Source organism: Triplophysa dalaica, chromosome 13, assembly GCF_015846415.1.
Source record: "Triplophysa dalaica isolate WHDGS20190420 chromosome 13, ASM1584641v1, whole genome shotgun sequence".
Classification (NCBI taxonomy): Eukaryota; Metazoa; Chordata; class Actinopteri; order Cypriniformes; family Nemacheilidae; genus Triplophysa; species Triplophysa dalaica.
In genome coordinates this window covers 12,325,695-12,339,666 of record NC_079554.1, presented here as the reverse complement: position 1 = coordinate 12,339,666, position 13,972 = coordinate 12,325,695, and the positions used below count along the sequence as shown (strand labels likewise).

At 36.9% G+C, this 13,972-nt stretch overlaps 2 protein-coding genes across 2 annotated transcripts; one reads left to right on the top strand and one right to left on the bottom strand.

Annotated features, from left to right (window-relative positions):
* Nucleotides 1–1,368: 1,368 nt before the first annotated feature.
* On the bottom strand, nt 1,369–4,434 carry fam228a (family with sequence similarity 228 member A). Its single transcript, XM_056765053.1, has 8 exons — nt 4,385–4,434; nt 3,410–3,548; nt 3,243–3,320; nt 2,957–3,151; nt 2,579–2,659; nt 2,097–2,184; nt 1,766–1,910; nt 1,369–1,594 (listed from the first exon to the last, which is right to left on the bottom strand). The coding sequence occupies exons 2-7, from the start codon at nt 3,476–3,478 to the stop codon at nt 1,771–1,773; spliced, it is 651 nt and encodes a 216-aa protein (XP_056621031.1). The 5' UTR covers nt 3,479–3,548; nt 4,385–4,434; the 3' UTR covers nt 1,369–1,594; nt 1,766–1,770.
* A 6,659-nt stretch (nt 4,435–11,093) lies between these two features.
* On the top strand, nt 11,094–12,749 carry LOC130434694 (uncharacterized). The gene is made up of 5 exons (XM_056764989.1): nt 11,094–11,387; nt 11,477–11,510; nt 11,598–12,044; nt 12,170–12,298; nt 12,403–12,749. The coding sequence occupies exons 1-5, from the start codon at nt 11,363–11,365 to the stop codon at nt 12,689–12,691; spliced, it is 924 nt and encodes a 307-aa protein (XP_056620967.1). The 5' UTR covers nt 11,094–11,362; the 3' UTR covers nt 12,692–12,749.
* The last annotated feature ends 1,223 nt before the right edge of the window (nt 12,750–13,972 follow it).

Genomic DNA, 13,972 nt, shown 5'->3' with positions numbered 1-13,972 from the left:
GTAATGCAATGTAAGTCGACCTTGATAAAAGCGTCTGCCAAATGCATACATGTAAAAACCTGTCTGACTTTAAAATGAATCGTTGTCATGAGGAATTGTGAAGTATCCATTAATTTTGCCTGTATTTCATGAGAATCCACTAGATGGCAGCATTTTCATGTTAGTATAGGATAGCCTATACAAGACAAAGCAAATTAACAAAACAACCACACTTTGAAGAATCAGTCGAAAATAGATATACAGACATGTTGAGATGTGTTTGACTTTTATTTGGATCATCGAACAAAACACTCAAGGTAATGTCGTAGACGCCATCATCATCCCATCCAACAGATGTCGCTGTGCGCAAAACAACAGAGAAGAGATTATTGCAAAAAAGCAACAGCCCATCTTTGTAATCAGAGCTGTCACCATTTCCTTGTATTTGTTTTAGGAGACCTTGATGTATATTCAATTCATTGTGGCATATTGAAGTCTTGTTAAGCTATAGAGGGTATGGACGTGCGTGACTTTACCACGTGAACACAACGTGGGCACGCCGGAGCGTGATAGTAAATTCTAAAATAGTACATTTTGTAATCTGTTTGACTTTTAAATTGATGTCATTAAAAGGACAATACAGACAAAAATGTTTCTCATAATTTTATCAACCTCATATATTGTGTCTTTTCCTCAACTGAAAATAAACATGTAACGTGGTGGACCGTGAAGCTTTCTAAAGAACCGGAAGCCCATGTTTATAGTTAAAAACAGTTAGAAGAAATCTTTTTACCCACTGGAGTCGTATGGATAACTTGTATGTGCATTACAGTCAAACTCACAGTTAATGAAATGCCATGATTTGGATGTCAGATGCATGATTTATGTGTGTATGTGTGTGCCTGTTTTGATATATTGTGGGGTCCACATATCCCCCCAATGATAGTAAAAGTCTCACACACTTAAATTGTGTCCCCACAATTCAAATGAATTATGAAACATCCTAAATGATGTTTCAATGATGAAAATGTAATAATGCAGAAAGTTTTCTGTGATGGTTAAGTTTTGGGGTTGATTAGGCAATAGAATATACAGTTTGTCCAGTATAAAAATCACTACGTCTATAGAAAGTACCCACAATGTATAGCAACCTAAACTGTGAGTGTGTTCCTGTGTGTACATACTGTCTGACAGTGGTCAAACTCTAATTTAAATGGACACTATTAATAAGGCACCACATACACTGGATACACTATTGTTTATTGCACTTTCATAGTAATTAAATAAAATGAGCACCATTTTTAGAAATAGCACTGCAGATCTTCATTCATTTATTTATTTATAAATTAGATATTATTATTAGAATGATCTTACTCGTTGTATAAACACCATGCGCTGTGCTGTGTTCTAACTTATCTGTTTTTCCTGTTTGCCCCTGTAAAGCTGCTTTGAAACAATGCACATTGTGAAAAGCGCTATATAAATAAACTTGAATTGAATTGAATTGAATCTTCAGATGAAGAACAGAACATGACGTGATGAATTTTGAGAAGACCAGCATTGAGGCTGAAAGCACTGTCCATCTGCCGTAGACACACATGGAGCTCCTTGTCTCCTAAATAACACACGGGAAAAAAAACATTTTACACTTTACCTCTTTGCAAGAAGCCTTACAATCCCTACAATGCAGACAACAATAATATTGTCATTGTGTAGGTAAAAGAAAATAGAATTTTGAAATTGAGTTTTAGTTACAGATTTGATAGAATGACAGTGATGCCCACACCTTGATCACCAACGACTGTTGTCTCCCCAAAGTCGTTCTGACCCAGTGTCTCTGGAGGGTTTGGCATGTGGCTTTGTAGGACTATGCTGAGAAACAGGTAAACTCTGACAACATTCATCCATCCACCGATGATGATATAAACAGCCTGACACCAGAGTTTAATTGTCAAACAAAAAGCTATTACAGAAGCTTAACGTGTGTTTTAATCCTCGCCAATATAAAACTATTAACTAGTGAAACATGAAATTATTTATATTGTATACACTTCTGAAAAATTAATATTATTTACTAAGTTGTGAGATAATGGTAATTCGCAGCTGTGCAGAATCACCTGTTTGGCAGCGAAGTATTGCCATTTTTTCCTTAATCATGTCTTGAGATTGAAGAGATAGTGGATCCTGCAACGGTGGAGTTAAAACCTAAAGTAAACAAAGAAACACGATCATTAAAAAGTTATTCAAGTCTTAATTAACTTTTTGATTAACTTTTTTTTTTAAAGCATTTTGTTGGTTAACTGGAATTTAATCATTCAGTGTATTTTGGCTACTGTGTGTAATTTGGTTTGCAAAAATGATCCAAAATGCTCAGAAAATGACATTAAACGACTAAAACATCGATGCAAGCACCGCGGCGCCACAATTTTTACATTTGTCTTGGAAACTGAAATGACAAATACATCGCCTATACTTATAATTGTCTTTGCATATTATTAACCCTGGATAGGAGAAGTACTTTTATACTGACTTAAACTTAAAAAGCAGCTTTAATAATATATTATCATAAGAATAAAATAATAGGATGAACATGACAAACTTTGTGATTCTGTGGTCTGTTGAAATGATGTAGGAATGGGTTGTACTCTGAAGGATCGTAGGTCTCTAAAAACACAAAGCCCTGAAATCATAGTCACATTTTAGTCTGTAAGCTTTTATAGTTTAACATCGATTTAACTCTTAACCAACATTCAAAGATAGAACTAAATACTACAGTAGTTAACTGCATTGCACATTATAGAGTATATAATAGAATATATTTTCAGCAACATGTGAAATTCTTCCATATAATTTTGTTACTTGGCTGATATAAGTATTATAAATTCATCTTTGGGTAGCAGTGCATTGCTACAGTTACTGTATGCAAATGCCTGTCATTAAAAATGTACTGCATACACCTTTGAGCATTCAAGTATACCTTTGTATTACAATAGTTGATATAGTGTGTGTGCATGCTCCTCATGTTCTTTGACTCATTGTAGCCGTGCAGTGTAAAGTGTTGTGCGATGCTCCTCTGTACAGGCAGCCACACACACTCTGTCCAGCGTTTATGGAGCAGCTCACGCTTCTTCAGGGCTAATGTATCTCTGTGATTTAGGTAGTGCTCTAGATTCTGCACTGACACACACAAATACAGTAGGTCTGCTGAAACCACACTATGTGAACTTTATATTAAAATATATATTAAACATAAGCATTTTTACCTTTATAAATCCAGCCTCAGTGTCAAGCAGTGGTTGTGTTATTGCATAAGCCTCCTTCTGTTCATTGTGGAATTGTTCCTATACAGGTGAACCGACAGACCAGTTGCAAGATGTGTGTATTCAATTCAATGTAGTTGAGATTACATGCATATGTTTGTAGAGTATACCATTAGCTGCTTTTTGGAGCTGACAGAGAAAGTGTACTGCATGTCATCATTAGTCCTTGTGTGTGTCATTATGCTGCTTTGTTGGAGTTGTGTTCCCCTTTAATGAGATTTCCTGTCTGACCACTTTACTGATTGACAGCTGCTTTGAGAAATAACAACATGAGAGCCAAACTATGAGTATAAGTGCATTGGAAATGAATGTATGTGTACGTTTTACCACCAAGTATCAAATCAATATTTTATTTGTTAGGATGTGACGTCACATGCGGATCTCATTGCAGTTGACTAGTCAGTGAGTCTGTAACCTGAAATGTGTGATCTGATTCACCAGGGTTTTAAACAGTGCTCACCCTGATACAGGGGCGAAGCCATCATTTCAAAAGTGGGCGGGATGTCTAGTGCATGTTTGTCCAGGCAGCTTTTTTCCCCTCCATATATTGAACATCAAAACTTGCTAATTATTCAACAAGAGCAATAGGCAGATCAGTATTCGGATACCACATGCCGACTATCGCTGCTTGACTTTTTCTTTAAAAAGGAGAAAAGAGTTTTTCGCCGTTTTGAACTCATCTCGACCTCTATGAATGATGGATACACTGCGGGACCGCGGCTGCGAGCCTGGGCGTGTCGGGACGTGACAAACTAAGTGACTGATTGCCAAGGAAACGTAAACTAAATGTATAAACTATCTTGTCTTTTTGAATTTTAAGTAATTCTGCATTTATATACATTGCTCCATTAAAACCTCAACATGTCGAGAACGCAAGTGTCCAATGAAAAAGTGCGGGGAACGAATTTACTTTTTACAAAAATTAATATACCTGATACCTCTCTATACAGGCAGAACAGAAAGGAGAGGATCCATGCATTAAGTATGCCGTATAGTGGTATATGTGCAGGCAAATATAGTTTAACAGCTGCTATTTTCTGAAATGACCTTAACAGCAACATATTTCAAAGACGTTTGATACTCACAGTGTTGTAGAAATGATTCGGGAAACACAAGCACTCTGTTTAGAGACCGACATTAGACGCAAGTACGCGCACTCAGCGCGCGCTTTCTCGAATTGCTATGGAGACGACTCATACGGGAAAAGAATAGAACGCGCTTTATCGGATGTGTGTACATAATGTACAGAGACGGTGTGCAAACTTTAACTTTTCACGTTTCATCCTAGGTCAAATTTCAAAATTGTGCTCCCAGATTTGTCAATGATATTATTACATCATTTTAATGTATAAGTTGATAATTTAATCAAGATACTCAAGATAATTCATATTCTATTGAACTCAACGATTAGGCTATGTCACGTACTTGTCTTTTGTTTTATATCATGTTTATCTCTAAAAACCTGGATTTTTTTTATTTTTTATTAATTCCAATAACCAATCCATGTAAACCAATAACCAACATTATGTGAGCCACACATTGCCAAAAAAATCTGTGTCCACAATTGCACTAGTTCTTTACATTGTCTGACGTTCTGTTAGATTAAGTATTTTGTCATTTTAAAGTTGCACTAGGGCTGTGCGATTTGGGGAAAATATCTTATTGCAATTTTATTTGACAGACATTGCGATTGTATTTTCCCAAATCAAGCTTCAGCTCAGTATTGTCAATAGTGTAACACAGTATGGGTATAGTTACCCTGCTGAAAGAAATCAATAAAGCCATTACAGAAATTCTAATTGTTTCCGTTAAACACATTACTTAACACATTACAAAATTCCTTTTTGTATGTGTTTTGGGCATTATTGAAATAGGAACTAATGTTGTGCTATTGGTTCCCAACTTCCAGATTACATCACATCAATAGAATCCAAATACCACTGTACATTATTATAGTTTCCATTAAAAAAAACACAACTTCCATTATAACCCTTAAATCTATACATTTTTAGTGAGTTATTTAAATAGTACCTAGGCTGATTTATTAATTTGTAAGTATTTAGGATTTTAAAAATGTGCTAATGGTTTCATTTCATCTAAGTGAAATCAGAAAATCAGTTAGATAGAATTTACATATGTGGGAAACGCGGACACAGGCGTGAACTGACTCAGGGTGCGCGCATGTGTCAAACGGAATCCCGTCCATGTTCCCAGTTGCGCTTGTGGAGACTTCGGAGCCGGACTCAAGTTCAAACGATCATTATGAAACAGGCTGGCTCGTGTATGCGGTCTTCGACCTTTTCCTTATTGTTTATTTGCCGCTTTTTTGTTTATTTTTAATTACCGGTTTACGCTAGGCTAGGGCAGTACTGATAACGGAGGAGCGATCACTCAGTTGGTTAGCAAGAATGCCACTCAAAGCGGGTTTTGGAACAGACGTGTTTCATATTTACCTTGCCATTAGCAAATTGGGTCTCACATCGCGATTGCGATTACTCGCTATATTTGAATCGTTCGTAGGTTTTACCACACTGTAACTTCATTACTTCATCACTGAAACATTATCCGTTACGTACCAAGGTATGCAGGGATTATATAGGCCTACATTAAAAAACCGAGGCTACAATGTTGAGTTCAGTAGTGAATGTACAAAGAGACCAAAACATGAATTATGTTACAGTACTATACAAAGTGCTGTATGCTAAATAAATATATCACAAAGTGAGGTAGACATGTCTACTCTTTTATGGAGTCTTACAGCTTGGGTAAAGATGCTTGGGCCTAAAAGAGCTGTTTTCCAGCTTTTAAAACGGGAAAAATGTCATCGTTTGCATACCTGGAGTTGTTCCAAATCTGTATACATATCTTAGTTATAGAAATATATTTATAAGAATGCCAATAACCAAACAGTTCCCGTTGAAAAGGAAACAATTACTTTTGACTACCATTGTCATTTCTCCTACTATGAAATATTTAATAGAAAAAGAACACAGTTACCAAACAGAATGAGACAACAAAATAACATACGTACAATGTAACAATACCAGACAGCTTACAGTAGGGTCTAGATACACAAACTAATGAGGGTTGACAAGACATACATGGGAACACAATCAACTGGGAGCCAATGAACAAAAATAACTACAACATAACCCAGGAAACAGGAAATATGGAATACAAACTAAAGTCCACAAAAACCCATGGAAACAAGAGACAGATACGAGTCCCCCATCTAAGGAGCATAGAACAGACGCTTCTAAACAATAAGAAATAAGTCCAGGAGGGCAGTGGAGTGGAGGCAGAACAGGGGATGGAGGGCCAGGGCCAAGAACGGGGACAGGACCTGAGCCATGGTGCAAAGGCAGACCTGAGCCATGGTGCAGCAGGACAGGGAGGGCTGGAAACCTGGGCACCAAAGGGCAGGGCTGGAAACCCGGGCGCGACAGGCAGGGCTGGAAGCCCAGAGTGGCAGGCTTGAAGCTTGGCCGTGGCAGGGATCTTTGCAGCGGGCTCCTGGAGTACAAGATCTGCTGTACCCATTGTTGGTTTGGTATTCTGTAGTGATGAGGCTGGAGAGCTGGATCCAAATGCAGTAAAAAGATTTAGAACCAATGAACACAGTTAGAAAACAAAAAGAGCCACCAAAAGAACAGAAGTACAATGTAACAATACCAGACAACTAACAGGAGAAACACAGTGGTCTAATGACACAAACTAATGAGGGTAAACAAGACACACATGGGAGACAATTAACTGGGAGCCAATGAACAAAAATAACTACAAATAACTAAAACATATCCCAAGAAACAGGAACTAAGGAATACAAACTAAAAGTTCACAACCAGGGGAACAAGAGACAGAAACGTGGCAGTGTGAATGCTGCACAGTTAACTTAGTTAAAAGACAGCGGCGACCGAGCATAACTCTTTGGCAGTCAATTTACACGGCAGTATAAAAACAAAGATAACCTACTGAAAAGTATTTCTGTGATAAGGAGATGGTTGTCTAGTGGGTTAAACCACTGAACTGGTAAATCAAAAGGTTGCTGGTTCAATCCCAGCAGCCACCACCAGTGTGTCCTTGAGCAAGACACTTTACGTTGCTCCAGGGGAATTGTCCCTGTAATAAGTGCACTGTAAGTCGCTTTGGATAAAAGCGTCTGCTAAATGTAATGTAATGTAAATGATAAAATTGTAGTAAAAGTTTAAATAACTGCATACAACCTTATCTCTTATTAACAAAATACTCTTTGCCCAAGGTCTGTAAAGCAGTTTCGCAATAACTTGTAGAAACTTGTGAGACAAAAAAGAAGGTTGGCAATGACTGCAGTCAGTTTAATAAGGCGTGGCTACTGTATGCTCGTCATTTGCCACTTCCTTCATTCCTTCATACTGTGTGGAACAGAGAACGCACCGCTTATTCGATTGAAATGGATTATGAAACATTGAGGTAAAAGCTTTATTATTTCTCTCACCAAATAATTAACTGATCATCTTACTGATGTTGAACTTAACTGATGATAAGGTTGAAATTGTTGATACAAGTTTTTAACGTTTGCTCATCATGTAGCTTTTTAAGCTAACCCAGCACAGGTATAGTACGTCTGTACACTGTAAACCCGGATAAGTTCAAGTTCATTTTAGTTCAAGTTCATTTTATTTGTATAGCACATTTACAACAGCCACCAGGCTGACCAAAGTGCTTTACAGGGGAAAAGATTTATACTACATATACGGAAACAGAACAAACACAAATTTAATAAAACCCTGATAAAGTTGGCTATATCACTGTAGTCAACAATTTAATACAACCCGTTTTAAAAATGTAAAATGGCCAAATCACAGTAGTCTATACACTAAGGTAAATAAATACGTTTTTAGCAGAGACTTAAAAACAGACAGAGAAGGGGCCGTTCTAATTTCTAGAGGCAGGGCATTCCAAAGTCGATGCTCTGCCACTGCAAATGCACGTTTACCTCTACGCTTAAGCCTAACGCAGAAACTACCAACAATGCCTGGTCACATGATCGTAGGCTTCTGGATGGGTTGTAGAGATAAAGAAGTTCAGACAGGTAGACAAGAGCTATGTTGTGTAGGGATTTATGTTCAAAGAGGAGAATTTTAAAGTCTATTCTCTGACAAACCGGCAACCAGTGTAGGGATTTAAGGACTGGAGTGATGTGTTCATGTTTACGACACTTTAAAAAAGTCTGGCCGCAGCATATGGAACAAGCTGTGGACGCGCAATTTGACGCTAGGTATACCGCAATATAAAGAATTGCAGTAACAAAATCGTGGACAGCCATTTCTAGAGTTTTAGGTGTGAGAAACTCTTAGATCTTGGACAATAAGCAGAGCTGAAAGACAGTGGATCCAATAAAAGAAGAGATATGTTTATCAAATTTTAAATTCTGGTCAAAAAGAACTCCTATAGGTTACGTACCTGTGAGGATCTAAAAACAGATAAGCTTTCTAAATCAGCACTTATTCACTTAGAGTTCTCATTGGGACCGGAAACAATTACCTCGGTCTTGTCTTCATTTAAGAAAAGGGAAATTGTGGGCTAGCCATGATTTAACCTCCTCTAAACATTTCGCAAGAGAAGTAATCGCAGTGGAATTGTTTCTTTTAATTGGTAGATAGATTTGAGTAACATCTGGGTAAAAATAAAATGACACGCCATGATTACAAAGAATAGAGCCCAGCGGTGGCATGTAAAGAGAAAATAGAGAAGGAGCTAAAATCGAGCCTTGTGGAAGGCAACAGGTGCAGGAGAAGAGGTAAAGTCGCCCAACTTCTCTAAAAACTCTCTATCAGACAGGTATGACTGAAACTATCCCAGAACCCTAGCTTTTAGACCTGCCCAAGATTCCAATCTTGATATTAGTGAGGAGTGGTCTACGGTATCGAAGGCGGATGATAAATCTAAAAGAATAAGAACAACAGAGTCTCCGGATCAGTAGAGAGGTAAATATCATTTAACACTCTCAAAAGAGCAGACTCAGTGCTGTGAGCAGACTTAAAACCAGATTGAAAAACCTCATAAACACAGTTGCTTGACAGAAAACTTTGTAATTGATTCAGCACAATTTTCTCCAAAACCTTTGAAATGAAAGGCAAGACAGATATTGGCCGATTTGTTTTAGGTCATTGGAATCCAGTGATGGCCTCTTGAGCAGGGGAGTGACCGTATCGACTTTAAGATAAGCAGGAACAAAGCCAGTTTTGAGACACTTATTAATAAGAGACACCAGACCTGGCCCAATCGAATTAATAATTAATTATGCACCTCTCTTCTAAACAATGGTAACCACAAAGCTGTAAAATATGTCAAACTCTTCTAAATATCTAAGAGAAGTGAACATTAAACACTAACAAGTCTTTAACTTTGCTAAAATAAATCATGTAAATAAATCTTTTTTATTTATTTACACTACTTATGCAGTCCGACTCAGAGCATGCTTGGAATTGGAAATCCTTCTTGACCAATTGTGTTGAATTAACTTGTTAAATTAAGTAGGAGTAAATCATTTTTTGAGTTTTAGTAAAAACTTCTAGTTAATCAAAAATAATCATTATAGAACTTTTTTATAAAATTAAGTTTACATTACTTAATCTGTCTGATTATTTTGAACATTTGGGTTTATAGTGTAGGATGTCTGCTGAGATTTGGAAAACATCTAATAAACGTCTTTAAAAAGCAGTTTTACATTACATACAGTTTAAATCATGAACATCTTACAGGCATCTTCTAAACCTGTATATGACATCTTACAGGAATCGTCTCAGAGACATATTGCAGATGTAAATGCACACATAAAATAAACATCTCTGAGATATGTGCTTTAAGCGAAGCTTAGATTTCTTGGCCGATGCATATATTTTTTTAAGGACATAATGTAAGTTCATTGCACTTTAATTTATAATTAACTTAATTAACTAATGGGTTAGGACAAAATAATATGAACACCCACTGAGGGGAAAATTGTGTTTGTTTTGCAAAATCAAACAATGCAAGTATCTTTAGCTACAGTCTCTCAGTGATGGCAGGTTCCCTATTCCAACCCTTGAAGCAACTACGATGTACTGATACATACAATGTGCATTTCAATGTAGACTATTCCAAAGTTTCATGAATCTACACTCTTAAAAATAGTGGTGCTTAAAAGGTTCTTCAAAGCGATGCCATAGAAGAACCATTTTTTGTACCACAAAATACCATTCAGTCCAGGGTTCTCTAAAGAACCATTTCTCTTTTTCCTTTTTATAATCTGAAGAACATTTTTTCGCCACAAATAAACTTTCTTTGAAAGGTTTTGTGAAGGTTGTTCGAATGTTAAAGGTTCTTAATGGAACCATTTACACTCTAAGATTTGCTTAGGAGTAGTTGTTAAAATTCCATTTCAGCACAGTTAAATTTTCCCAATAGGACATTTCCCACACCATATGCATGACAGGAGGAGCAGTCAAGAATATGAATAGAGGAAAAGAGGTCTGAGATGGATGTAAAAAAAAGTCCTTCACGAGGTTCTTTGATGCCATAGAATAAACTTTTGATTCCATAAAGAACCTTTAAAATTTGAAGATTGTGACGGCGAAGCAACGACACGCACACAGAAGTACAATATAACCACCCCCGAAGGGTATTTTATTGACAAGTTACTTATAATGTCACTGAGTGAGAGCTACGTTGAGACGCGTGGTTTGCGAACACCGCGATGACGTCATATTATGCGCGCGCACCCAGGCGAACTAGCGACTGCGTCGAGTATAACCAGCCCTGGTTTGTGCGGGACCGGATGCTTGAAGGCAGCAAGAGTAGCCTTGGATTTGGGTGGCTGGAATCACTGATGATCTTCCTGGCTTTCCTCAAACACTGCCTGGTGTAGATGTCCTCTCTTACAAGTTCTCTTTTACTTGAAACAAGTGGAGGCTTGGACCCAGAAATATCAACATTTTCCTTTCTGTTCTCATTACTTTTTACTGTAAACCCCCTGTATTATCCTTTCATTTATTCTGTTGTTTCTACTATTACACAGTTTTGGCGAATTTGATCCTGAAACCATGTTAAACCATCTCCTAAACCAAGGTATGAAATTATATCAGACGTGTAAAATTTACAGCTCTCATTATTGTTGTTCATATATATGACATTACATTTCAACTTTTTCCATACAGCAGAAAAACTGGTAAAGAAGAGGAAAAAGAAAAGGTTGGTAAGAAACCAAAAATTAAAAGAACACATGTTTCTGATTGCACCCTCATTAATTTCTGGTTAAATTCTTTTTTATCTTTTTAGTTCAGAACGGTTGCCCATGACTCCTCTGAACAACATCTCTCTGCCAGCGAATGGTCAATATGGCCCATTCAAGTTCATTAATATGTGTGTCATTGATTCAATTCTGATGGCCTTATATTGTTGTTATTTAAAAACAGATCAGGTTAGATCGCTTTTTGGCACTCACCAAATACTGCGAGCAGTTATGTTTTTTCTAGGTGCTAAAAGGTATAATGAGGCCAAAGCATGTTGGTTTTTGGCACAAATTGTTTTGTACAAGAGTTCCAAAATAATTATAACTAAAGTGAACAACACTGATACAGAACAATTTGAATTAAATGCTTGGAGTGAACCAACAGACCATTTAAACATATTTAATGAACTTGTATTGGTCAAATATCATTTTGATGAGGACAGAAATAGCCCACCTGCAAGTATTTGTCAAGAGGTTCTCTGTAAAACAATAAGGTAATGTTGAAAATTTTTATATGTATTTTTAATATTGCTATGTTTATTTAAAGTGATTTATCCATGTCAGAAATGATTATAAAATGAATGTGCCCTTTTAATAATCTTATTTATGTTTTCGGAAGCTCATTTGAACACCTCGGAGATGTGCGTTCCTTGGGTATAAACGAGTACCAACCTACGCTAATTTTGGTGGATATAAATAGGCGCAAGGACACACTTCCACGTCTGATTATCTTTGATTGCTACAGCAGGTATAGAAGCAACAAATCTGTTCATACATGTACAAGAAAAACAGTAAAGAGATGTCTATACAAAAGTGTGTTATTCACAATGCTTCCCAATCACTTTTTCTTAGGGTCTATAAACTACAGTTTCTATTAATGACGCGAAAATCATTTCAAAACCATGTCATTGTGGGTTTACTTCTCTCTGATGGATGGGCCCTCTATGATGATCTGAAGGCAGACTATAAAGATTTTGACCCTAACAGTGCTGACTTTAAAGAGGATTTCATCATTCTCCTGGCTGGCTATGTCAACATACCACAATTACCATTTGGCATTGCTGAAGAGGGAGGATACGGGACCAGAGTTTTCAAACCTTCTCGTCCTTTTGATAATCATCCAAAAGGGCACCTAGACTGACGACTGGACAACAGTTTCTGTCAAAATATACCATTAATAAAATTGATGTACACATTGATTCATTGATTGGTTTGATTTTTTTTGTCTACAAAGTGATGCAGTAGGCTACAATATAAATAAAGCTCTACCACATGTATACCAGACTGTAGGGTAGAATGTGCAGATGATTTAAAGCATTCAGGCCTATTATATCATGATAGTAAGTTGAGCTAACAAATTAATAAAAAACATAGAGGGTTGAAAAAACACTACTTCTTCATCTTGTTATACTAAATGCTCCCATGTCCTGTTGTGAGACAAAAACAAAGAGAAGATATTTGGAAAAACAATGGCAACCAAACAACATTGACCCCCATTGACTTTAATAATGTGGACACAAAAGAACTGTTTGGTTACAAGCATTCTTCCACATATATTTCACGGTGTTCCTCAGAACAAAGAAATGTTTACAAATTTGTAACAACTCAAAGGGGAGTAAATGATAACAATATCTTTGTTTTTGGGTGAACCATCCCTTTAAGGCACTTGTCCCACCTGTAACGTGTTTTGTTTGTTTTGGCCAACAGAGGGCGCTGCTCGCTGTAACAACCTCAAGCCGTTTAAGTCAATTTTTCTTTCTCCTACAAAAGTTGAAGCACTAGATGGCGCTCATTAGACATAATAGGAATCCAGTATTAAAGGGAAAGTTCAAACCTGTATACATTTATTTTATTTGGTTGAACACAGAGAAAGATATTTGGACGAATGCTTGTAACCAAACAGTTCTTGGCCACCATTGACTACCATTGTAAGAAAAAAATACAATGGTAGTCCAAAGTGCCCCATGCAGAACTGTTTGCTTTCCTACATTGTTCAACATATCATCTTTTGTATTCAACAGAGTGATTTTATTATGGCAGTCAGTGGTGGCCAAGAACTGTTTGGTTACAAGCATTTGTCCAAATATCTTTCTCTGTGTTCAACCAAACAAATCAATTTCAAATAGCTTTCTTTGTTTTAATCAGAACAAAGACAAGTTCGGCTCAGAGGTGACTCAGAGGTGAGTAAACGATGAGAGAATTTTCATTTTTGGTTGAACTATCCCTTTAAAGATAACTCTAACAATGCGCATCTTTGTTTCCCCTTACAATACACATACTGTATCTGGCTTGTGTTTTATCAGCAACAGCAAGTGTTTTATTGTTTGGCACTGTTTCTGACACGTTCTTTGGAATTTGATTCAGTGTAGAGTAAACCTATGGTGTGAGATTGGTTTGCTTTCCATGTATTAATATTTTTAAC

Excerpts from the sequence above, each read along its gene's own strand:
- LOC130434694 (XM_056764989.1), top strand. The coding sequence starts at position 11,363 with ATGTTAAACCATCTCCTAAACCAAG. Across the intron at positions 11,388-11,476 it reads AAACCATCTCCTAAACCAAG|CAGAAAAACTGGTAAAGAAG; the intron begins GTATGAAATTAT and ends TTTTCCATACAG. Across the intron at positions 12,045-12,169 it reads GTTCTCTGTAAAACAATAAG|CTCATTTGAACACCTCGGAG; the intron begins GTAATGTTGAAA and ends TGTTTTCGGAAG.
- fam228a (XM_056765053.1), bottom strand. The coding sequence starts at position 3,478 with ATGACACACACAAGGACTAATGATGACATGCAGTACACTTTCTCTGTC. Across the intron at positions 2,660-2,956 it reads TCAACTATTGTAATACAAAG|GGCTTTGTGTTTTTAGAGAC; the intron begins GTATACTTGAAT and ends CTATGATTTCAG. Across the intron at positions 1,911-2,096 it reads AATACTTCGCTGCCAAACAG|GCTGTTTATATCATCATCGG; the intron begins GTGATTCTGCAC and ends CTCTGGTGTCAG.